Source organism: Labrus mixtus, chromosome 13, assembly GCF_963584025.1.
Source record: "Labrus mixtus chromosome 13, fLabMix1.1, whole genome shotgun sequence".
NCBI lineage: Eukaryota > Metazoa > Chordata > Actinopteri > Labriformes > Labridae > Labrus > Labrus mixtus.
In genome coordinates this window covers 15,072,558-15,098,116 of record NC_083624.1, presented here as the reverse complement: position 1 = coordinate 15,098,116, position 25,559 = coordinate 15,072,558, and the positions used below count along the sequence as shown (strand labels likewise).

General features: G+C 40.4%; 1 protein-coding gene and 1 non-coding gene across 2 annotated transcripts in view; both read right to left on the bottom strand.

Moving 5' to 3' along the window:
- Positions 1–2,447: 2,447 nt before the first annotated feature.
- On the bottom strand, positions 2,448–2,529 carry trnas-aga (transfer RNA serine (anticodon AGA)). The gene has a single exon. It is a non-coding gene; the product is annotated as a tRNA-Ser (tRNA).
- Positions 2,530–3,630: 1,101 nt separating this feature from the next.
- Positions 3,631–25,559, bottom strand: part of tmeff2a (transmembrane protein with EGF-like and two follistatin-like domains 2a) — a 127,875-nt gene continuing 105,946 nt past the window's right edge. The window contains exons 6-10 of the mRNA XM_061053833.1: positions 15,690–15,838; positions 12,663–12,713; positions 12,309–12,438; positions 6,703–6,861; positions 3,631–4,488 (exon numbers count right to left, since the gene is read on the bottom strand). Coding sequence (XP_060909816.1) covers positions 4,392–4,488; positions 6,703–6,861; positions 12,309–12,438; positions 12,663–12,713; positions 15,690–15,838 — 586 coding nt within the window. The 3' untranslated portion in view covers positions 3,631–4,391. The remainder of the gene's footprint in view (positions 4,489–6,702; positions 6,862–12,308; positions 12,439–12,662; positions 12,714–15,689; positions 15,839–25,559) is intronic.

Sequence of the window (25,559 nt, the reverse complement as noted above, 5' to 3'; positions counted from 1 at the left end):
GGTGTAAGATCTCTTTCTTGATAACTTACAACCTCACTGTCTATGTATGACTGTTTTCATTAACTATTGTTTGTTTCCTTTACTTGTGGGTAAAAAGGAATTCCACAGTGGGACCGTCTTGCTTTCCATTAAGTTAACATTCACCACATTCTTCGGCCGCAGATGAGAGCAGATACTCAGACACTCACAGAGATTTCCTTCCTACACCTCCCTGGCCTCGGGCCCATTAGATTTGAGCTGAAACCAGCAGGAGAGGACAGGAAACTGACAGGATTACACTGACTGGGTCTGCTGGGGGCTCCGCAGACACACAGATGTCTAAATAAGGGCGTGACTAGGGGTTGAACTGCAGCGTGAGGAGCCCACCAGCCGACACTTTATCTTCTTGAATAAATAATTTGACTATTAGATATATGTTGATCTGTGTTTAACTTGAGTGTCAAAGTCTGTGATGGGTTTGATGAACAAGTCTTTAACATGTACATGTCACCTAAGAATCTAGGTGACATGAATATATTTCTTTATGTCATCAACATAATCATGACTCATAATGTCATAGTACAGACTAATTTTAAAATTTTGTCAGAAGATACAAAAGATGGAAATTATGGGCTTGGGGATTATCATGTTGGACATTTAATTCAAACAGCCTTACAAACTCTTCCTAAAATGTATAAGGAGGTCAAGAAGGCTGTGGCTGCAGGCGAGAAACATAAGAAGAATCACTAAGACATATTCTTTTTTAATTCCATGGCATAAGTGCTTCTATGTCTGTAAATTAACTTAGTATGACTGTATCATCAGCTGAATTTCTTTCATTGAAATCAGCAAAGTCGGTTGACATTTTCAAGATCTTAAAGTAAATAGAGCATGCAGGAGTTTCCCTTCAGAGAAATACCCCCCCCCCCCCCCCCCCCCCCCCCCCCCCGACCCCTCCATGTCCACAAGTCCATTAATAACAGACATTTTTAAGTCAACCAGAATGACCTGTGTTTGGCCCTGAACGCGGTTCCACATGAGAACTTCATACATGAACTCGGACCTCTCCCCTAATTAGAATAGTCTTGCGGTGTTGCAATGTGACTTTGATGTTTCCAAAACATCAAATCTTGAAGAATGTCATGCATGCTTTGTTCCTGCTCAAGGCTACAGATAATACCTCAGCTCATTCTGTGACTCCATGATTTTTAAGAGCATTCATTAATGGATAACCAGCAATGTTGGAAAAATAAGTTGAGTCAAATTTCTTATTTAATTAAAAACAATATTGTCTCTTAATGATGTGTTCTACATTTCAAAGAGCTGCATTCATAAATGTAGGTAAAAGGTAAAATACTCATGCAGAATTATAGGTTTTGTTATAATTGATGCATATATTGAAATGTTATCCGGGTAATTCATTTTCATATTTAATCCTTAATTTAGGCCTATATATGTTTTAAATTGTAGGCTATGTAACCTTTATTTAACCTGACATTAAAAATCTCTTTTCCAAGACTATCCTGACCAAGACAGGACACTTATCAAAAAGTGTTGAATACTATGAGCTTTTATTCTTATCAATAAAAACGGTTAATCTTCATGTTATGGAAGAAATAGTAGGCCTACCTTATTTTGTTTTTCACTGAAAAAACAAATAACATGAGAGGCTTTTTTGCTCACATCTGATCAGCGTTTTGATTGATGTAGACCAGGGGTGTCCAAAGTGCGGCCCGAGGGCCATTTGCGGCCGTTGAGGGGATTTTTTGCGGCCCGTGACTTCAAATGAAGAATCAGAAGATTTTGGCCCGAGGCCTTGATTAAGATTGGCACATTATCTTATTTTTCTTTTTCATGTTAACAAGGGCTGAACAATATTCCTAAAATAGAAAATGTTCAGTAACATGTAATATGTTGTTATTGTTTTTTTTTAATCTACAGCTTTTACTATTTTCCACATTTATTTTGTAAACTATGAAAAAAAACTATTGCAAAGTTTTTGCAAACAAGCGGACTGCTGTTTAACCATTTAATGACCTGAGCTAAATGCAGAAAGCTTTTCCAAAATAAATGAACCACGTTACAGGCTTGATTCTGAGAAAAAAACAAATAAAGTAGAACGAAGAAATCAAAATATTTGATTTCCTTTTATTAAAGGGTTTCTTTAGCGAGCCTTTTGATTCTGATCTACAAAGTCTTACTATTTTTTCAACTATATTTTAAAAAACAAAACCTGTGGCCCGCGAGCGATTCTAACATGACAATTTGGGCCCGCAAGAAAAAAGGTTTGGACACCACTGATGTAGACTAATAATCATCCTTCACACGGAGGATTTTTGTGGGGAGAAGTCAGCCTGTGCCTTGCGTCGCTTGGATGGTGCCCTCGTTTCGACCATCCGCATGCGTACAGAAATGTACAGAAAACAAACTAAATCATTATTATCCTATAAAAGAAAAAAAAAACGTGACGTTGTCGGCAGGATTCGAACCTGCGCGGGAAGATCCCAATGGATTTCTAGTCCATCGCCTTAACCACTCGGCCACGACAACGGGATACTAATGATTCACATATTCGGAAGAAGTAATCAACAATCGGTGATCATTGATAAATGATTATTATTATTTACTTGGCTGATAACCTCTGATTTCCTCTCGTTGTTCTGACGCCGGTAGCAGAGGTGCTGCGTTCAATAAAACACGGACAACTGAAGCCAGTTAAACATCTTCTTGTGACATTACTGCACTTCAGACTCATACCCGATGATAAATGCATAAAAGTCAGAAACAGATGAACTTGTGTGAAGGAATCGATAATCGCCTTAAACTAACGTCAGATTTCCATATGTGCTGCAAAGCAACTTCAAGATGTCTTGTTATGTTGCTTATCTTCAACATGTAGCCTGTCTTTGTGCTCAGGAGTATAACAATGACAAAAACACATTTCAAATGGAAACAACATCTCAGTGTTGGAAATACTCAGAACCTTTTACTTAAGCAAAGTGCGCATGCTTAAACATGTGCTCACCACAAGGAAATTCATGCAAGAATAACGTTTTGTCAAAATATGTAGCCTATTAGTTAGTTTAGGGGGAACTTTTGCCACCTGCTGGTTAAAATATACAAATGCAGTAGTGATATTATATGCCAAGGTTGGCCAACACAAAAGAGTATTTTATACTAACATAGCCATGCTGTTTCAAAGTGGAAAGTATCATTACCTGAGATCTCCAAGCAAAGGCACACCTGAGTTATTCTTTCTCATCTCATTATAGAAAACCATCCCAGTGTACTACATGTAGCCTAATATAAATAAATAAATAAACATTTCCTTCTGAATAAAGGGATAAAATTGCCTTAAAAAAAACAACCTCATAAGGTACAGTACCTTCAAATTTGTACTTAATTACTGAATAAACCTGATTCAGATACTTGATCTTTTTGAGTTGATTCTAAGAATAGCAAAACATAATGTAGGAATTTAGTCTTTTTTTCTTATGTGACTGAAACTGAAGAAAAACCAATAGAAGTTTATGACACTTCAAAATAATATGGTCTTTAAAATAATAAATGGCTCTGATACTGAGATTTTCTTTGCTTTAGCTTATTCTAAAACAAGTTTAATCCCACCATACACAAAGTCGACACAGCATGTTACATTTCGTGATATAAATTATTTATTTACATTTACAGAAAAATGACCCCATCAAGACAATGTAGTAATAACTATTGGAAATAGAACCCAAGATACAGAAGCTGACGTCTTCGTCACAACCGAACAGAGAGCTCTATAGTAACGTTGTGCCCTCTGTCAAAGGTCTCCTATAACACAAGGTGCAAGGCATCACGTGTAGCCCCCAAACCCCCCACCCTCCCACCCCCCCCCTACTGGAACTGACAACACACACCTCATTTAAAGCCATTACCCTGCTTTGCACTACCCCGATTTTTGCTTAAACCCTCTTCATCTACAAACGACAGACACCGGCTACTAGCCCTCCTCTACCAAAGCTCACGCTTCTAATTCACACTCACACACACACAAACACACTCATACACACACTCACATTCTGTATCCTCAATGCCCCCCCAACACCTCATGGTTCAGTTTTTCAGGAAAAATCCCTGGCGGAAGTGACAAGGTGCTAGGAGACACACGGCAGTCGGGGGGAGGTTGGCGGCTTGAGCAACGGATGACAATTGTTCCCCCTCATCTGAGTCCATCGCTGACTGATACGCCAGCTCTGTCTTTGCTGTGCCACCGTCCTCCCTGGGCGTTGTAGTTCATATTGGGAGAGAGGGGGCGAGGAGTGAAGGGAAGCATCCTAATTTCCGGGGGTTGGCCTACAGAGGGGAACATTTAACACCACAGCGCTCCATAACGTGGAGGGGGACTCTTCCCCCAGTGTCTGGGCTCAGATAAGTCGAGTGGAGGCGCGCATCGTGTTCTCTGTACTGAAGTGGACATTGTTCTGCTTTTGCCGGTTGATCCTGTTGGTCCGCGGGCATTTCCTGCACAGGAACAAGGGTGGAGCAGAAACAGAAGAAACATGTAGGGTCAGTGAGAATCCTGTGACTATTGAGCCCATAAAGCTGTCTACATTTCTTTCAAGCATTGGTTCCCAACATGGGGTCCCACCAGGCGGGAAAAATTACAAAATTACATCCGTTCATATTAACTCAAATCATGATAACACTCATACTCGAGTGTTTATATGAAGGTATTTCGGTAAGAACACGTGTGTAATCAATTTCTGTTGGATCGTCAAAAGAAATACTGTAGAGCATTCAGAAATAAGACCTAACAATGGTAAAGGTTTTAATGAAAACAATTACAATAGATATTTTTTAAACAATCTATCACTTTTTTTTTCCCGAGTCTAGCAAACCTAACATCCCCGTTGAACTGGGGAGGAGGGTCTATAGAGCAGAGATAGTATAACAGCGGATACAAAGAAGAAAACTCAATAAACGGAGACAATAAAAGGAAACAACCAAAAGACAATAAACAAAATGAATTGGAACTTTTTGTAGCTTAAATGACTCAAGTACAACAGAAGGTACTTGAGTCATAATAAATAAATAATAGTCATAATGATAGTAACAATAATACAAAATAAAGGAGCATGTCATGACTAGGAGTTCAATGCATAAGTTCTGGATTGAAAAAAATGTATATATATATATATCTATCGATGAATTAGTAAAATAAATGAATAAAGAAGGGGGACAGAAAAAGGGTGAGTGTAGGGTGTAGCGTGTAGGATTTAGGGTGTAGGGTGGGGACCCTTGAACTGAATACCCAAGGCAGGGTTGGGACCCCCTTGGGCGTTGCAAGACACTGAGAAGGGGGTCGCAAGATTCCTTCCAAAGACATATAAAAATGATTTTGCCCATTATTGTGAAATATACAAAAAGGTAGCTCAAGAGATTGATAATTATTGTCGAGTGTTCTGCTTCTACCATTTCTTACATTTAATTATTGATATAAAGTCACATGTTTGGGCTGTTGTCTTCTTTTGTTGTTGTTCTAATGCCAGTGTGGTCTCCAGTCACTCGCACGGTTATTTAGCGGGGTCGTGGTCTGAAAAGTTTGGGAACCCCTGCCCCGGGGAAATCGGGAAAGGTCAAGTTTTGCCTTTGTATCAGTATATCAGTGCTTCGTGTATTTCAACATCTTCACGCTATCGACAAAAAGCGGAGAAGAAAATGATCTAATTTTCTGAATAAAACTTGGTGGAGACCTGGCTCCAGATTATAATGTAAAACAGAGATGATCCAATATTTGTCTGTGGTCATCTGTTTCTCAAGGACACACTCACAGCTTGCATTCAATCAGCAGCATTCATACCAAGAAGGAAGGACTGCCTGTGTGGAGCTGAGAGGAGCCACTGTGGACACTCCGGACATGGAGTATTTCTGTTAAGATTCGTCAATTAGTTTAGAAATGTCTTTGTTCACACTCCTCACAAGCTAATATGAGCCACGTGATATATTGTGGTCCTTGGCAGTGTTTGCTTTATATGTTTTCTTTGAATAAATATCACAGCTCAGCAGGAAACTTTAATGCTCCTGTAGCTGTATTCTTTCCTTCTTTATCTTCTCTCCTTACCCTCACGCGCTGTCCCTTTACAGCTGCTCCTGCTTTCATTTTGTCCCCCCTCCTCCTCCTCTTCCCCTCCTTTGCTCAGAGGAGCACTTTTGTCTCGGCCAAAACTCTTTTAAAATCTTTTATTAAATGTCATAAATTGCTTGGGTCAGCCGGAGGCAGGGGTGCTGCAGGCTATATATGTACGTGCGAGTGTGTGTGTGTGTGTGTGTGTGTGTGTGTGTGTGTGTGGGATTCTACTGTGAATACAAAATGCCTGTTATAACACAAGTGTGTATGCTTGCCTACACAGATAACTCTGTGGGTCTAGGCTTGTAGGCACACAACTTCAGATGTGTGTGTGTGTGTGTGTGTGTGTGTGTGTGTGTGTGTGTGTCCACAGAGGGAGTGACTTTTTTCTGGTGCAAGCAAGGTGACCTTTCAGCTGTTTCCTCCAGGCTCCACAAACCCCCTTGTGACTCCGGAACACACACACACACATGCACACACATCATGGAAAACACAGCTCCCAGGCTCATTAGTAAAGCTGTGTTTGAATTTGTGCCTGTGTGTGTGTGTGTGTGTGTGTGTGTGTGTGTGTGTGTGTGTGTGTGTGTGTGATTTAGAGCATTACTCACCTGGTAATGCAAAGCACCACCACACAGATGATGACCACCTGGAGGGCTCCGATGATCGAGGCGATGAGGACGTAGTGCAGTTTGCCAGAGCCTGGCACCACATAGAGCACGTTGTACTCTTTGATGTCACACTGGGGGCCTCTGAATCCCGAGTGACAGCTGCAGTCACACACACATACACATAAGCACACACACACACACACACACACACACACACACACACACACACACACACACACACACGCGCAAGGGAGGAGAAAGACAGAAAAAGAGAGTCACTTCTAAAACAGGTTAATTATATGTCTGTCTAATTGAGATGTCAGCACCTGTTTTGCAAAGGCATTGTGGTGTAACAATGCATCGTGTGGCTGTGCAGGGACTGTGCTTTTCTTTGTTGTGCTCAGATGGACATGCCTGATAAGACTGCAGTGGGCAAGCGATAGAGAGAGAGAGAGAGCATGTGTGTGTGTGTTCACACTTGGCGGCTACATTTTCATCATTTTCTCTTTGTTTTGCTTCTGTCCACACTCAGGCTGGAATTATAGCCGTGTGTTGATGTGTGCCTGCTCAGAAATGTAACACAGGGGCTACAGAAGAAATGGAGATACCACATGGAAACTGTGAGAGGTGTTATTGTGGCAAAATATGTCTCCCTCTGCAAGGACACATAAAAGCATTTTCTGATTTTTACAGCTATCTGCAATCTGGCACCATTTCTCTGTGGCTTCCAAAACCTCAACTCAAAGATGAAAAATACCAATTTTCTAACCTGAGAACATTGTGATGAAGGTTTGTTTAGGTTTAGGAACACAAAGTACTTAGTTGTTGGAGAGGGAAAGCTGGCTGGTTTGACAAGGTTACAGAATTAAACATGACATTATTAAGGCTATGGAAAAATTGTTGTTGTCATACGAGATCACATGTTTACATTTTAAAGTCAAGTTTTTTTGTGTCTTTCGATATAAATATAAACCTCACACCTGACTCCATGCGGGCGAAACGTGTTGTTTGTTTGAGTATGTAATTAAATAAAAAGAAGAAGTAATTCAGCCTTCTCGTGTGCGGTGAATCTTCTCATTTGCTGTCCAGGTGATGTTTCCTGCCATCACCTGCACCTAGATATGAAGACTGACAGTGCTGAGCACAGATCATCTACTTTTGCATAAATATTGGATATTATTGCCCTGATCTTACTTATCTATGTATTAGAACAAAAAGCTGTGGATATAGCTAAAAATGCCAGTGTCATGGTTTTCTGTTCTGTTCTGAGAATATCTCAGCTAATATTCAGGGTTTTTGGCTGCGTTGCACTAATGTTAAGAACACATCCTAATGCAGCAGAGTTCACAGATTGTCTGGGTAAATCACATGTGTAACAGGGCTACATCAACCCCTTAACAGATGTTGACCGTGACTGACAGTGTTGTTGTTTACTGACTGACCGATCTTTAGGAATAATAACCTGGAAAACATATCATTTAAAGCCTGCGTGCACCCACACAGGTGTTTGTGATTTGCATGATTAGCCCTCTTCTCAGAAAGATGTGGGCGTGTTCAGGTTTGTTTGACTGACAGCTCCACCAACCAGTTCATTTTGAAGAAAATGAGAAGGAGGATTTGACGACCTTTTATCGTACATGGCTGTATCCGAATTGCCAAGTACCTACTCAATCTTTCAGTAGTCAGTACGTACTATCTGTGCTGCATACTGTTAGTACCTACTATTCAGTATGCACACACAGTAGGCAGATATTTGTTCCTACTTCATCTGATTCATTCAGTATGGAAGTGACGTCATTTACGTTACCCGAACCGGCTGCATTCACCCGTTTTTTTTTGTTTTTTTTGTTTAGCTTTATTCAAGAAGAGTAATGCACATATACAGTCAGGTAAACAAAAAACAATATCACAATGTAAATCAAGTAAAAGACAGATTAAATAACTAAATAACATACAGTACATAAAGAAAAGTACAAATGAAAGACAGTAATATACAGAATATAAAATAAACCAATAAAGACACATTTAAATAGTGAAATCATTATTTAACTAGAGGGGGAAAGGTTTTATAATAATGTATACATTTGTTATATTTTCTGTTGTTAATTAAAAGTAGCGATTTCAGTCGGGACTTTAACTCTAGATTAAAAATGTATTCTATTAATCCACGCTCGTTTGTTTTGATTTGGAGGTTGGATGTGACGTGACGATTTACGTTTAATTTCGCACAGCATTGTAGGTGGTAAAATACAATTCATTTCCTGAAAGCACGCATCCGATCCATACTGCATAAAACCCGGAAGTTAGTATCCATACTGAAATGTTCAGTATACTGAGGTGGACCCAAAAAATGCATACTGAATGACCATGAAAGTTCAGTATACTCAAACTCCCTACTGAAAAGTACGTACTGCATACTGAACTGTGGCTATTCGGAAAGGGCCCATGTTTGGTGATAAATTCTCACCACAGCTCCACCCATTTACAACCTGTCTCGGTCTAATCAGCGGGATTAATAAAAAACGACCTGTGTGGGTGAACAGAGGCTTTTAAATGTTTTGGGGTGCTCGTCAACATCTGCTGTTTTACTCAACATAATAATTAGTGTAGCAATAAAATCACCATTGCTTTTAATCAATCAATGATTTGATTAAAGGATTTTTCAGCAGAGTAAACACAATTTCAGAGGAATTTTCTATGTAACAGGCAGTAAGGACCAGTGTGAAACTACGTTGTATCACAACAAAGGGGGTTAATTTATGGAACAGCTGAAGTGAAGAAATATAAACTTGTAAAACATGAGGACAGCTTTGTGAGAAAAGTGTGAGAAAATCAACAAAACTTTTTTTTCATTGGCCCTAATCCTCTTCATTAAGTTCACAAAAAGTAATTGATTAAAAACTGGTTAATGAATATTGACCATGAGCAAACATCGTAATCTAACCTCTGTAACGTTAACACACCATGCACCAAAAGAAAACAGAGAACTTATTAAAATTTCTGTGCCGTCCAAGGGTGTGCACCAGCTTCAGCCTGGTCACCCCTCCAAAAAAAATGGTCTTCCTCCGCCTCTACCATTTAATCTCACTCTCTCTCTCTTTCCTGCTATCTTCTTTTCTTTACCTGTTTCCTGTCTCTGGGGAGGTTGTTACCCACCAACACCTGCGTTTCCTTCTTTGGCACTGACACAGAAACAAACACACACACACACACACACACACACACACACACACACACAAACATCCTCTTCTTCACATTCTCCATCCCTTTGACCTGACAGTGTGTAAGATGAACACTGCAACCTTGTTCTGTTACGCTTTAGTGCTCTGTTTCCACACACATGAACAAACACACAGACGCTGAAAACACACACACAAACATGTGTCTCTCCCGCAGAGACCACTGTGCTTCACCTTCTCATTAAACTACAGTTCAAATTCCTCCAGCCACGAGGGGGCAGCAGAGACCTTTTACACACTCTGCTCAGTATGCAAGAAGATCGTGTGGCTGGGCGAGCTGGGACGAGTGAGGTTAGAGAGAAAAGGAGAGAGATAGAGGAAGCGAGAGATACCGAGACCCCCTTGGCTGCTTCACTATCAGGCTGTAAAAGATGGCAGACCTAAGCGGCACACATGTACATTCACTGTGTGTGTACTGTGTGTGTGTGCGTGTGGGCGGTGGGGTGGTGGGCTTTAATATCATTCGTCATTGTGCCTCTGGGTAAATGAGAGTCTGTGCTGCTTGTGTTTAAGTGGATTTTGTGTGCTTACGTGAACATCCACATGCACTGTATGTAAACTGAAATGTGAAGCTGTGAGTTTGTGTGCGTCTAAATTTGTTGTATGTTGCTCTTGAATTGCTTTTTTTTTTTTTTTTAACGAGGTTCAATATTTATGATCAAATCATCCAGCTAAAGGGCATTTTGCTGCTCCTCGCTTCTTTAGAGGCTATATCTGTTTTATTGAAATTATTCTTATTTTTGTCAGTATTTGTAGTGGTTGGATAAAACTGTATTCAAGGTACCACTTTGATGTGCAAATAAAACAAGAGTCTGATTTTGTTTCACTCAAAGTTTGCAGATCGATGGGTGCCCTGTGCAAAGCTGTGCTACTCATTCAGGGGGTAGCTAGAGCAGGAACAGACAGCTTTCAAGATCAGAAACATCCAGAGCACACCAGAATTGTTCAGATTGACGTTGGAGTTTAATGCACATAAAACATTGGAGCGCACAATGCGTTTCACATAGCGGCTTCCTCATGTTCGCGCTCCACTTGATAAGCAAAAGTTGATCTTAAATAGCCATCAAACAAAGATTAACAAATGTATCTTCAGGGAAGTATCACGCTCTCTCGCTGCTTTTTGCCATGCCATGTTAGCAATAGCAAGTCGCTAACTCTGTCTGATGTTTGGCAGGGTAGTGCACAGGGAGTTTAACACAGCTCTTGGAATGAAAACAAGTGTCTACTTTTAGTGAAAAACAAAACAACGAGCTGAAAGATGCTAATGTTAATGCTAATTAGCGAGACCCCCTTGCTAATAGAGCGTTGAGGTTTTGATCCTCAATATGGATGGAAACTGACATCTGGACTCCTCTAATACTGTTAGCAGTCCTGACTTCAACCACTTGGCAGTGATACTGTTTTGAGAGTTACATCTTTTTCACACATTCAAAGTGTCAGTCATCAATGACGGTTACAGCAGCAGGCTGGAGTGTTTACAGCCGAGTATAATCACCGGCAGACAGATGATTGTGCAATAAATTATGGGTTTTTCTTAGGATGAAATAGCAGCCAAATCAAGATTAGAATTGTTCATCCTCCTCATTTAGCAGAGAGGAAAGCAACATTATTTTGAATGGTCAACAGCTACATCTCAAAAACACTCCTCTCAGCACATTGTGTAAACAAGCCTGATTATACAACTGAACTGGCTCCATCAATTTCCAAGCATTTGCTCAATTTTACGTGCAATTTGCCAGCCTGCATTACACAACGTCTTTTTGTGTGTGCAGATTAATGTTTGAGAGGGTGAGGAAGCAGCCTCACATTTGTGGTGAAAAGACAGAACGGATATTTTTTTATTGGGATGTGTTAGTATCCAACAGTCAGTCACTTTAAAAACATTGTCGTCAATAATAATTAAGATAAGTATAGCATAACTGATTGCTACATAAAAATCTATGCACTTTAGTTGATAATTAGCAACTACAAAAATAGCCTCATTGATTGCTAGCTATTAAATATTCATTTTACTTGTACTGAGTAGATGGTCAATAGTCTAAAAACTCAATGTATTATTCTAACAATACAACATACAGTGTTATCTTTACCTTTAAATTGGTATATTACTAACGTTTTTCTGAGATATTGTGGCATTAGATGTTATATAGTGTCAAAACACAGTTGGCTTGGTGGTCAAGATGATAATAAACACCTATTTCTTCTCGCAATCGCTTAATTTCTTAAATCAGAATACCTTAAAAGTTATATGATAGACACCTCCTGTTCACACACAATATACTAGTGCGTGTTTGTGTGTGTGTGTGTGTGTGTGTGTGTGTGTGTGTGTGTGTGTGTGTGTGTGTGTGTGTGTGTGTGTGTGTGTACCTGCATGAGGGCTGGGCCAGGACGCTGGGGAACTGACAGTCTCCGTGGACGCAGTAGTTTTTGTAGTGATCCGGACAGGGGATGTACAGGCCCCGGGCCAGCCCATTCCTCGGATCCTCTTTTTCCTCCACTATGTAACAAACACACATGCAAAGTCTATCAATTCAGAATGCACAAATGCTTGTTGCTAAATGTACCAATGTAGAGAAAAGACACAAAAATAAATGAAGAAAGGGAGAAAAAGAGGAACAGAAATGAATGAAAAGAATACAAAAATACTTGAACTGATTGCAGTCAGAGATGAGTGGCAGAGATTGTAATTTCCCAACCTGCCACTGTTTCACCTACACACACCTGTGAGGTCGGTCCGTGCGAAGTGTCCATCTTCGCCTTTGTTCCCGGTCCCTGAAAAGGCCAAAAAACACATTAAAACTGATCTCAGGTCAAAACTACCTCCAACCGCCTCTATTATGGGTGACAGGTTCAAACTGATGAATGAAAATTAGAATCTCGACAAACGGTTCATTGTGGTGTGTGCACCTGTCTAGTTAATGCCTATAAATGTGCACTATTCTCTTCAACAGTCAGAAGCCATCTCCTCTAATGTATCCCACTGAACAAAGGGTAGAATGGAGCAGAGCTTGCTTGAAAAGATCAGAGGGGAATAATGCATTTTTGCTCACCTTATTCAATGCAATGAGTTCCTACTTTTTACAATGGAGGGACAAAAAAATTCCCTCCAATCATAACCATTTTATTACAATTGATTTCTTTTTGTTCCCTGTGGTCGGTGAAATGATTCCTTCAAACGGTCTGTGGGAAAGTATTTTCCAGGTTTATGACGCAGGAGTGATGCTAGGACATTGATCTGGGACTTTTTATTTCTTATTTATTTGCTCATTGAACACCACAGAGAGAATGAAAGAAGGTAAAAGAGAGATCAACAGTTTGAGTCTGGGTGGATGTCATACATACATAAAACCCACACTCAAAGAATATGAGAAATAAAATGCAAGGACTGCTAGAAAGAGCTGATCTCATAATGAGACCAGTATTAGAAATGCATCTGCTACAGACTAAAATAGGAAATCATCAGGTATCTGTATGCTACATGGGCGGGCATCACCCCCACTAAATGATTACATCAAACAGAAGTCAACCAGTTCAACTGGATCCACTGAGCCACCGTTAGAGGCGACTGTGAGATGCCCCTACGACGATCCACCTCAACATTCAAAATGTTCTGTCGTTCAGAGGTAGCACATCATGGACCAGTTTACCATGCTCAGTCACGAGATGCTCCAGCTTTGGAACTTTCAAGGGTCACCTGAAGCTGTGGCTTTGAAGTCTAACCACCAGAGTGTATTCAAACATACATACGTCTTAGTGTGCAACTCCAGTGCAATAATGCATTAATAAACACATTTATGTATGCTAACCATGTGATACAGTATGTACACATACGTCTGTAAATGTTCTTCTTTTGACGTCTTTGTCCGCGGCCAGCGAGTGACCAAGTGGTGTCCTAATTGGTTTTAATTATGCCGTATGAGTGCACTAAATAGTCCTCTACATATAACTCTCTATAGAGTAAGTAGGGAGCAATAATGAGTGTGTGGTTTAATACACAACCATGGTGTTGCTAACGTTAGCTTAGTTTTGTCTTTAGGTTAGGGTTCTGATTGAGGCCTTCAAACAAAGATAGCGAACCTTTCACATCCGCACTTAATAAGACTGCTGTAAAAAATAACACTTGTTCTTCCTTTTTAATTTTTTATTTCAACTAAAAATGTTGTGACTATGTTGTTGAAAATGTAAAGACTGGTTCTTTAGCGTTCTGTAAATTGTCTCGTCTGACACCTACCCACCTGGCAGCTGTTTCAGGTATTACAGATTACAAAACAGATTTAGTCAATCCTGTTGTTGATGGTCTACTTTTCTTTTTTTGGTAATAAAGAGGAAGTTCTATTAGTTCCAGTCTGTTTCATAACCAGTTTAAAAACTGCTCATAGGAGCTTTGAGGTCTCAATGATATAACACCTGATTTTTTTTTAGCGCCCATTAACAGGGGTGCACAAGCCAGAAATAAAAAAGAGTGGGATTATTTTCACACTAAAAAGAAATGCAGAACAGTTTCCCAATTACATGACACTAAACACACAAAGAAATATAAAAAAACAGTAATCTAAATATAAGGCTACCACTTTGTCTCCAGGCTAATATGAGGTTCTATTTTTTGACAGGTTTTTTTTTATTTTTAAGAATTATTTTCAGGCTTTTAGTCTTTATTTGAGAGGACAGTGGATAGAGTAGGAAATCAGGAGAGAGCGGGTAGTGACATGCGGGAAAGGAGCCACAGGTTGGACCCGGGCCACCTGCCTGGAGTACTTCATGCTACGCACATGGGGGACGACCTAACCGCTAGGCCATCTACAGACCAAGTTTTTTCCACACATCCTAAGTGTTTGATGACATTTGTTTCTCTCTTGGTCCTGGTTGGACCAGAATGCATGGAAACCAATCGATCAAGGTGGTCTGACCCAAAGTGTGTCACATGGGGGAATAGAGATTTCTATTTGTGTTCCGGGGGCCGGTTAGCCCTGATTGCTCATCTCCCCATTACTTCTTGAAGCATCTACCTTGGCTCTCTTGTATTGATCAATTGTCCTGTTAGTCCCGTGATGATGCAACGATCTAAAGCGTGCAAATGTTCTCATACACAGAAAAAACAGTTTGCATTGTGACTGTTTCTGCCTGTTTCAACCCAAAAACAGTGACAGATTTAACAATTGAATGAAGACGAAAAAGTCAATATGAAAAGAGATAAAGATGTTTGTGTACCACACCTCAAAATAAAATAAAAATAAAAGAGGAACATGATTGTTATGTGTCTTTGTCTTCTCCCACATGGATTACAAATAGGATTCAGTTTAGGGATTTAAGCACAGAGAATAATAATAATAAAAAAAAGTCTATCCCTGGAACCGTTACAAACAAATGCTGCGCCCAAATGAAAGATACTACACTAAAAAGGAGGGATTACCATTCTGTAAAATTATCAATATACATAGCGGCGCCGGCTATGTGGGGGTTTTAGGGATTATCTTTGTGCAGTATTCCAAAATATGATGAGTGAAAATATGTGTAATTATGAAATGTGGATGGAGCTGCAGCTGGAGGGAGATATAGGATCCTGGTGTCTGCATTCAGCCTCATTTGCCTTCATGGCCTCGCTTGAACCTGAAGTCAACACCTGCCAGACGGATTGACGGCTTCCAGTGTGTGTGTGTGTGTGTGTGTGTGTGTGTGTGTGTGTGTGGGTGTGTTAAGGTGTTGTTGTCCGATTAAGTGTGAGTGCTTGCATGTTTGTGTGGTTCTGACCTTGGCAGTGGCCCAGGTACTTGACCTCGATGCGTTCCTGCTTCTGACAGGACTCCTCCTTCACCTGGCAGGGGTTGTCATAGGAACGACCGTCTGAGGCACACACCGGGTTGAAGCTGATGTGGGAACAGTCGATGTTGCAAACACACCTGCACAATAACAATAACTCTTATTAGAATGATAAACGTGATCGCATTATATGTTATCCATGTCAAGATGCTGAATAAATGAGATTTCAAATATGAATGAAAATGAGAGCAGCTTTGTTCCAGGGAGGGTTCTGAGTGTGTCTGACTGCAAAGGACACAGACTGAAAATCAGTCAGGGATTAAAAATGAGACAGAAAATAACAGTACAGCTTGCACTCAGTCAGGATGTTGGACCATGCATAGTAATCCTGTTCTGACTGAGTTTGGCACATTTAATATGACACAATAGCAAATGGATTGAACTTTGCAGAGAGAGACGCAGGCGGCACAGAGGGACTGATTGACAACGGATGTACCACTACAATGGCAGGAAGCTATACATAATAAAATAATGGAAGTTAGCAGGGACAAATGATAATAAATGAAGAATGTGTCATTGTGGTGCAGAGCCACAGAAAATGACCATAATTCGGACACTTTCTGGTGTATTATTCCTGTCAGATAACACAGACCGTAGCTCAAATGAAAAAATAAAATTACACATTTAAATACTCTCACAGTGCAAACTAAAACAGCTTGGTGAAAAAAAGAAGTCAGTGAAGATTGCAGAACAGCTTGTTTCTGGTTTAACAAAAACTCAACAGAGAACATTGGCTTCAAGGCCACAGGCATGTCTGTCTGGTACACTGTTGACACAGCTGAGCACTGAATCTGGCCTACATTGCTTTTGAACGATATCTTCATTTGAAATATAAGTCATGGTCCCAGAAAGTCTTCTAACCCCTAAAACTAATCTCAAAATGAGTACTCCCTGCTTACTACAGATGTTAATTTAGAGTACAAGTTATTCATGTTTTTTTACACTGAGATCAAGTCTAATTAAAAGTGCTTCAGTTGTTTTCTTACACTCACGATAGCACAGCTCTAAATAGTCCCTGTTTCTTCTTCTCTGTTTATTAAATCACTTATTTCCTTCCAGAAGCTGGTATTTCTGTGGCAGAAACACAACATTCATTTCTCAGTAAATCAGGCTCTAGCGCGATTCCTCCACTCTTAGGAATTAACTGGCCAATTTGCCATCGCACCACAAATTTCCGATGAAAATTTAAGTGCGAGACACTCTGTGTTCGTGTGTCGGTGTGCGGGCTCTTCTCCGTGTGTGACATCTGCACAAATGAAGTAGAGAACGAGAAGGACTGAGCACACACACACCCACCTGCGTGCGTGTGCATATACTTGAGTGTGTTGGATGTGTGTGTGTGTTTTGTTGTAAACGTGGTGTGACCCTCGAGTGTGTGGCAGGCCTGATCAGCAGAAATTACACCCAGATTGCCTTCCCCAGACAGTTGCTGCTGAGTAGCGCTGAACGCTAGATTCTGTAATTATAAATCTGTCATTATTCTCCCGGTCTTTTCATTTTCCCCTGGTGCCAGGCGCTCACTAAAGCACAGGCGTTCAGCTGTCTTACAGATGCATTTGCATACGGCCCACGTGGGCGCCCGCCAACACATTAACTTCTTCCCAAACACACACACACACACACACACACACACACACACACACACACACACACACACACACACACACACAGACACTTTCCCAATCAGCCGTGATGATTCCTACTGCTGACATTGATGTTGATTGAAACGCTGTGCAACAAAGCGTGGCGCTGCTCAGCTACTGTTGTGCTGATGGATCGGCAAAGTAAGAGTGATGTGAAGAAAGGCTTCGTTATGCACCAGAGAAGACACAGCTGTCTCAAGGTACGCATATATCCAAAATCCAAGCTGACACCGAAGGTGAGCCGACGCACCTTTGGATGACCTGCCTCTGCACAGGGTTACACAACCAGACCGTAACACCACGACGGTTCAGTTCAGTTCAAATGAATTGAATGAAGAAAGAAAGCGTCTTTCTTCTAGAAAGTCGACGGCGCTGCAGATATTTTTAGATAGTTTCAAAATATCTGCGGTCAACATTTGTCAGTGTGAGTCAAATGAATCCTCAAAATAAATAGTAACATTATACGCTGTGTAAAGATCATGGAGGACACTGTCTTTGGAAAAGTATCGAGCTGTTCAATTACTCAATTTTTTTTACAACAATGAATTCCACTTACTTCCTAATTTCAAGAACTAACGATACCATGACATCAACCACAAATCCAGAGAATTCTTGGTGACACATAGCAAAGTCTTAATGTGTGTGTGTGTCAGTGTGCACAGACCAAATCTGCTGCTATAGCTATCTCTGCTCTCACATAAGCCTTGTTCACACTTGCACAAAACTCCTCAAGTTTCCGGGTTGAGCAGCATGTGTGAACACAAATGGCAGAATTCTTCACTCAGACTTTAACGTAGAGTATTTGTTCGGCTGCTCATTAAATAAGAAATGATCTAACTCACATGAGCAGCTGACCAGTGCTGGGAAAGCCACTTTGAAACCATTGCATTGCAAACTAACAGTTAAGAAATTTAAATTTGTTTAATATCTACAGCTTTTCAGAAAAAAAGTAATTACTACTTTGAAAAAAAAGATATAAAAAGGGAGCGTACATGTCAGTTTATTTGAGTTTAGTCCAATAACACTGACTTGTTCATTCATTTAAATATGGTGATGGTGATAATTGCAGGCTGAGATTCTGGAGGTTTATTCGTGGTCATACAGTCACAGCCTGCCCTTTTGCATGTACGCTCCACAGAAAGGTCAAGTGTGTGCTGGTGGCTGCTTGAGGAATGAATTGTCCCATCATGCCTTTACGGCAGTTAGTGATGAAGGAGAAGAGGAGAGGGGCTGGTTCAAAGGGGGTTCACTTACAGTAAAGAAGCAATAAAAAAAAAACATTCCTTTCTTTAAAACACACACTGTTTATTTTTCTCCCCTCAGTACATACATATACATATGTATACATCCCTCTCTCTCTCTCTTTCTTTAATTCTGTTCACGAGTATATACCTGTCTTTGTCATTTAACACAACATATTAGTCACGCCCACGGACACACTCACAGCTGCAGCTGTCATTCAGCAAGGGCGGGGTTACACCCTGGATTGTTCGCCATTCAATCACAGGGCTGACATATAGAGACAGACAACCAGCCACACTCACATTCACACCTACAGGCAATATAGAGTCATCACTCTGTCCTAACAAGTCGGCGTACCTGGAGAGAACCCACGTATGCTCGGGCAGGGTATGCAAACTCCGCACAGAGGGGCTCCTGTCAGACTGGGATTTGAACCCGGAACCTCCCCGCTGTGAGGCAACAGCGTTAACCCAACTCCACCGTGCTCCACCGAACAGCCCATGCTTACCTCCCCTCTGTTGAAAACATTTTTCGATACTGTGTGGCAACTGATGTTTTTTCTACTCTGTGAATGATTTTGACAATTTTGAAGTTGACCTTCAATTTCAGTGCAAACTCCTTAAGTTACTGTTAATCAATAGTTATACCAGGCCTTGTCCACTGAGCTTAGCTGTTGTATACTGCACTAAATGTGCTTGGAATCCCAGTGTATTGTTGTGTATTGTATCTTGTTACAAACCTACCTACTATCAAATCTGGTATTGGATGTTAGACTGAGTGTAATATCCTCTTAAGAGGGAAATTCACACTCCTGCCTCACTTTTATTCAGGTGGGTTCAGACCTCCCTTCAGGTGGTTTGTGAAAACTCCATCAGTTAAAGCTAAAATAATGTTCACAGCAAGATACCACTGGAGGCAAATGAGGGGAAAAAAAGTACTTTTAACCTTTAAAGATTATAAAACACAGACTCTAATTTTGCAACAGCCACCCTCAAGACAAGATTAGGCTTACAATTAAAGTGTCTGCGTTATCGTCAAATATCTAAATGAGAATAGTTTTAGCATGAAAGGAAGCAGCGAGAGGAGCTGTGAGGAACTTAATCAAAATCTTAAGAGCTGCTGGAGTAAATGGAAATTCTCTCCACAGAGCAGCTGTAAAAAAAAAAAAGAAATATGGGCTTTATACTTCACACATGTACACAAACGCGCACGACCTCCCATCGTAGAGGAGCTCTCAGCCGTCCCGAGAGGCCGCTGTTGGTCGCTGGCTGATGTCTGGGCTCCATACATTTTTAATGAGCCCTCTCACTTTCTCCACAATAGGCACTATACCAGCAGACTGCAGTGCGTCAACACATCCTAATGCTGCTCGCACACACACTCGAACACCCACAGACAGGCGTGCGTGATCGGTCATACACATGCATGAGGCGGATTTGTGATAAACCCTGTTTTTCCTCCTCCTCTCACACACCAAATCACTGCTTCACACATTCTGCTGAGAGGTACAATGGGGTAGAGAAGTGTTAAATGAAAGTTAGCAGTGTGTGTGTGTGTGTGTGTGTTTGTGTGTGTGTGTGTGTGTGTGTGTGTGTGTGTGTGTGTGTGTGTGCGTGTGAACTGTACATATCCAAGTGTGTGACATGTGTGCGTGAGGATACTTTCTTAGCAGGATGTGTCGTATTGATTAGTTCCCTGCGATTATTTCCCTCCCCTCATCCCGCCCCTCCGCCCTCAGACTGTCTGCTGGCTCTCAAGTGAAAAGGCCACTTTACACACATGTTAACACTATCACACAGTAACGCACACACACACACACACACACATCCAGAATTACACTACGCAGTTTAGTCCAACATATTCACTGGCTGCTTGGTGTTGTGCACAAATCCCAAGCAGCAAACCTTATTGCAACTGAACATAGAATTGATTTTCATAATCTTAGCCTCAAATGTCAGTGTAATCCGTTGCATAAATGAGTGAGAAGAACACAGGAAGAGAGAAAGAGAGAAGAAGAGAGAGAGAGAGACCAAGATGGAGGGATGCAGAGAGAGAGAGTGAGTGAGGAAAGGAGAAAAGGGAGACTTGGTGAAATGATCACCTTGTTAAAACAAAGATAAAGGGGAAATAGATAAGTGAGAGGTGGAAAATACTAATTGGATTAAAGGGGGCCTTAAAAATACACACACAATGACACAAAGTAAAATGAAAAATACATCAATGATGTATAACTGAATGATCCTCCAGGGCACATGTGCTGGGGAGCCCTGACACATTTCGGTCCCTATAGACACTGATGGAAAGTTGATACCACAAAGAAACAAAATACAACTACAAAGAGAAACAACTACAAGAGAGAAACACAAAACAAAGATGAGATATGACAAACAGACACAAAATGAGCCAAAGGAATGCAAAACTGACACAAAGATATGAAATGTTTATGACATGACATGCAAGAGAAGTACGAACTCCAAGAGGCAAATAACTACATTTGAATAAAGGGAATCAAAACTATTACATGGACCTAGAAAATGATGATCTGCATTTACAAACTGTTTGTAAATCTAACCACGGCAGAGGAGTCTCAAAAATCCCACACACAAATGCAGTGAGGTTCACAAATGACAAACAGTTTGTAAATGCAGACTGAACAGTTTATATATTTGTGGATTTCTATTACATATATACAAAACTATAAATGTTTGTGTGTGAATCAGAAATACATTTGAGAATATTATTTTTTATTTGTGGAATTGTTTTACATTTATATAGAATGAAATATATTTGTGTGTGCATTGAAATACATTTGTGAATCCTTCTGTGTGCATTTGTGAATATTGAGACTGATCTAACTCCATACAGAACTACAAGGAAACTACAAACAGCCACAAGGAACAACACACACATGTAAGCAAAATGACATTAAAGAAGTCTAAAATGACTCCAAGGAGATGTAAAGTGACCATGAGGGATGCTAAACCCAAAAATTAAGAATATCTTTTTACAAAACTAAAACAAAGACATGCAAAACCATGATAGAGCGATGCAGAACAATGACAAAAAGAGATGCAGACAGAGAATTGAAAGACAACTAAAAGTATAACTATGAAAATTGACTTAAAGAAAAACAAAATCAATGCAAGAAAAATTAAAGAGGACATGTTATCCCACTTTTCCACCTTTTCAAACAGTCCCCCTGTGGTCTAAATGAAACATCTGTGCTGTGCTTTGGTCAAAATATAACATGAATCAAGCACCAGAGGAGGTTTGTGACCCTGTATAAACCAGCTCTCTCAGAACGCTCCGTTTTGGTGTGTGTGTCTCTTTAAATGAGCACCACCCTGAGTTTTCCCGGTAGACATTACTCCTCTGTAGCAAGGATAAGAATGGCGGACCTGCGCAAAAGTTTTGTTCTAGGCTGGGGGTGGAGTTCATGGGTGGAGATATCTGAGGAGAGGAGGGTATTTTTTTTTTTTTTTACCAGAATCCCACTGTGATGTCACAAGGAGAGGAAATTTGAAACTGAGCATTTTTCTCTGTGTTGTAAGACTTATGCAGACCACAAACAAAGGACTGGATTGGTTTCTTTCACATTTAGTGGGTCTGTAGACACTCAGTTTAACCAAATATATGTTTGAAAACACTGTCAAAGTTTATTTGTCCCCTTTAAACTGACACAAAGGGACTGAATACACAGGGGATACAAAACTCACACAAAAGTAAGTATTTCGGTGGGAAACAAAATTACTACAGAGAGGTTGGAAATGACTTTAAAGAGTCAGACAAATATTACAAAAATACAGAACTACAGTATGGAAATGTAAAGCAACGTGAATAACAAAAAAAGGTCACTCAGTGGCTATTAAAAGATGATAAAAGAACACAAAAAGGGAACATGCTTTTCATGTTGAATGCAAGCAGCAGCTTCTCTCTAGCTTTGTCCGTGTGCTGATGCATTGAATGCTTCCAGTGGTTTCTATAATGCGTGTGCATGAAAGGATCCAGCGCAAGGAGAATAAAGTCATCGTCTGCCTTGCCTGTTGGCCTGTGACTTTTTTTCAATGAAATTCCCTTTTTGCTCTCGATCAAAATGGCTGCAAAAGGGACACAAAGTGCAGCCTTTAATAGCCTCTCGCTCTTCTTTCAGGGGGGGGGGTCTAAACCCAGCGTTTACACGGCAAGTGTCCCTGCAGCCCCTCTCGATGACTGGCCTGCTATCTGCTCCTTCTCTATCTTAATTCTATCATCACAGAACGGTGCTATTGATGGGTTTTGAAAGCATGGCTTTTTTGTGGGTAATTACAGTTTTATACCACAAATGGATCTAAATGGGTTTTCGTGACACTTTATTGATCTTTGAGGGGTAAATTGGTCTTCTGCCTGCTGCCTGCCTCCAGAATACAGAGCTACAGGGGTGCTGTGAGGATAGCTCAGCTATTTGCAACAGCGGGGTCAAATTCACCACAGTTCAGCCAAAATAGGTTCAAACTTCACTCACTATTTTGGACACATTGTTCAGTGAGTCATACATGATGACTAATAAAGTACATCTTATTTCTCTACACACCAGACTGCTCAGTGAAAGTCAGAAGATCAATTCAAAGAACATAATGAAACAAATTACCCTTCATGATAAAAGGTTCTTTCTTTTGATTTTGAAAACTTACATTAAAAACATTCAAATGTCTCGTCATGGTTTCTCACTAAGTTTCTCACTCCAACAACTTTTAAAAAAAATCAAACAGCTGTAATATATGTCATTAATTAATTCTATTTTTTATTATCAAATAAAAATGCATTAGGGGCAATGCGGTCTGGTTGTTTGTTTCCACGCTCCATGAACCGGGCTACAGCTCTGGAAGCGGGCAGCCCAGGTTCAAATCTGACCTGTTGCTTCTTTGCTGCATGTCATTCCCCTGTCTCTCTGTTTCCATGATTTCTGATTCTTATCAACTGTCGTGTCTCTCAAATGAAGGCATAAAAAGCCCCCGTAAAAAATATTTTAAAAAATGTAAATGCATCAAAGCAATGCTTTTATTGTATGCAGGCTTTATAGACGTTTGAGTGTAGCCTGGGAACGGACCTCTAGATTGCTGTAATTGGCTGTGCTCAATCAGCCAATCAGAGCTTTTTTTTTTTTTTTGAAGATTTATTTTTGGGCTTTCTGTGCCTTTAATGGATAGATAGGACAGTGGATAGAGTTGGAAATCAGGGAGAGAGAGTGGGGAATGACATGTGGGAAGGAAGCCACAGGTGGGATGTGAACCTGGGTCACCTGCTTGAGATGACAGCCTCCATGCATGGGGCACGTGCACAAACCATTGCGCCACCAGCGCCCCTGCCAATTAGAGCTTTTTAGGAGGGAATGAAAGTCATAGGTTTGGGGCGGTTTCTTGTATTGTCACAATTGCAAAAGTTTTTCTGAGTAAACTTAACTCGATTTGAGAAGTCATGATCATCCTCACAACAACTCAAACGGGCTGGAACTAAATAACAGTATGGTATGACATTAGCTTGTTTTTATCACGACTGTCTCTCAGTGTGACACGACCAAAATATAAGACAAGCATGTCAACACATTGTTATGTCTTTACTTTCCAGGTTTAACAAACTTCTCTGACATTATGTTGTGTATCAGGTACAAAGGTAAGTAAGCAGATTTCCTGACATGTCAAACACCTCTGTTTTCAGATGAATATTTTTTGGGATAAAAATAATAAATGTATAATAATAATAATAAAAATGAAAACATGAGGATAAACACACAGGTAAATCTGGGAAATTTTTGACGGGATTAGACTCTTATGGCAACATTACAGTGGGGATCCCTTAAGGGAGACAGACATTCTGGTTCAGATCATGTTCTTTCAATTAAAACAAAAACAGACATTACAATGCAATTTACAAAGGCACCAGATTCCAATTCCAAAAACTGTCATTCTACCTTCAAAACAAAGAAGTTGCTGGTCCACCTGTCTAAGAAAAGTTTGTGCTGCTTTGAGAAATACTCTGTTTTCTAAACCGCCTACGTCATACTTCATACTGCAGTATGTACTGCACACTGCTTTCCACCGTAGTATATAGCATGACTGCCAGCTGGTGGTTATCTTGCAGGATGCCCTGCTAAGCTGGTTTCCGGTCTTTGGATGGGAAAGTAAACAACAATCCAGCAGACTGCAAACCTGGCTACAGTGTAGCATCCATTTGTGGTCCGAAAAAAGAACTGACAAGTGATTTCATTTGATTTTCGTGATTTTGAGAATCCAAAAATATATTTGGGGGTATCTTGGTGTGGTTTGGATTGATTGCGATTATTTCCCCCGTTAAGATGGTCGTTTCTGTCTGTCATTTGGATGTCTGACCTGGTGCTTTGCATTGTGGGAAACAGTACATGTGGAAGACTGGTCTGGTGAATACTGTGAGTTTTTCCCAAATCAGTACGACATCGGGGTATTTTAGGTAAACTGCAGATCTCGTATTTGTTTGCATACTGCACACTAGATTTGGCTAAATCAGTACTACTTGTATAGCAGGCAGTTTTAAAAAGCAGCCTTAGGTTGGATAGTTTGGATTGAACACAATACTGGAATAACACACATTAACAAAGAAAAGCCAATCAGGGCATTAGACAAACAGCTCCACAGTTCTGCCTGGTACAATTTCTGTTTGTGTGCATGAACTTTGAAGAGAGAGATGTAACAGCTGTTTGTTGTGTAAAAGACAATCTTAGTCCCAACCTGGATAGAAGGATCTTTAGGGACTCTGTAAGAAATGTCTTCAGATACTTAGAACAAAATATGAGCACTTCTTCTATATCAGTGCAAAATAAACTGGCGGGATAGATACGTCACCACAGTTTGGGTGAGAAAAAAAATTGAATATTCTTTCATTCAGAACAAAAACTCAGAGCTGA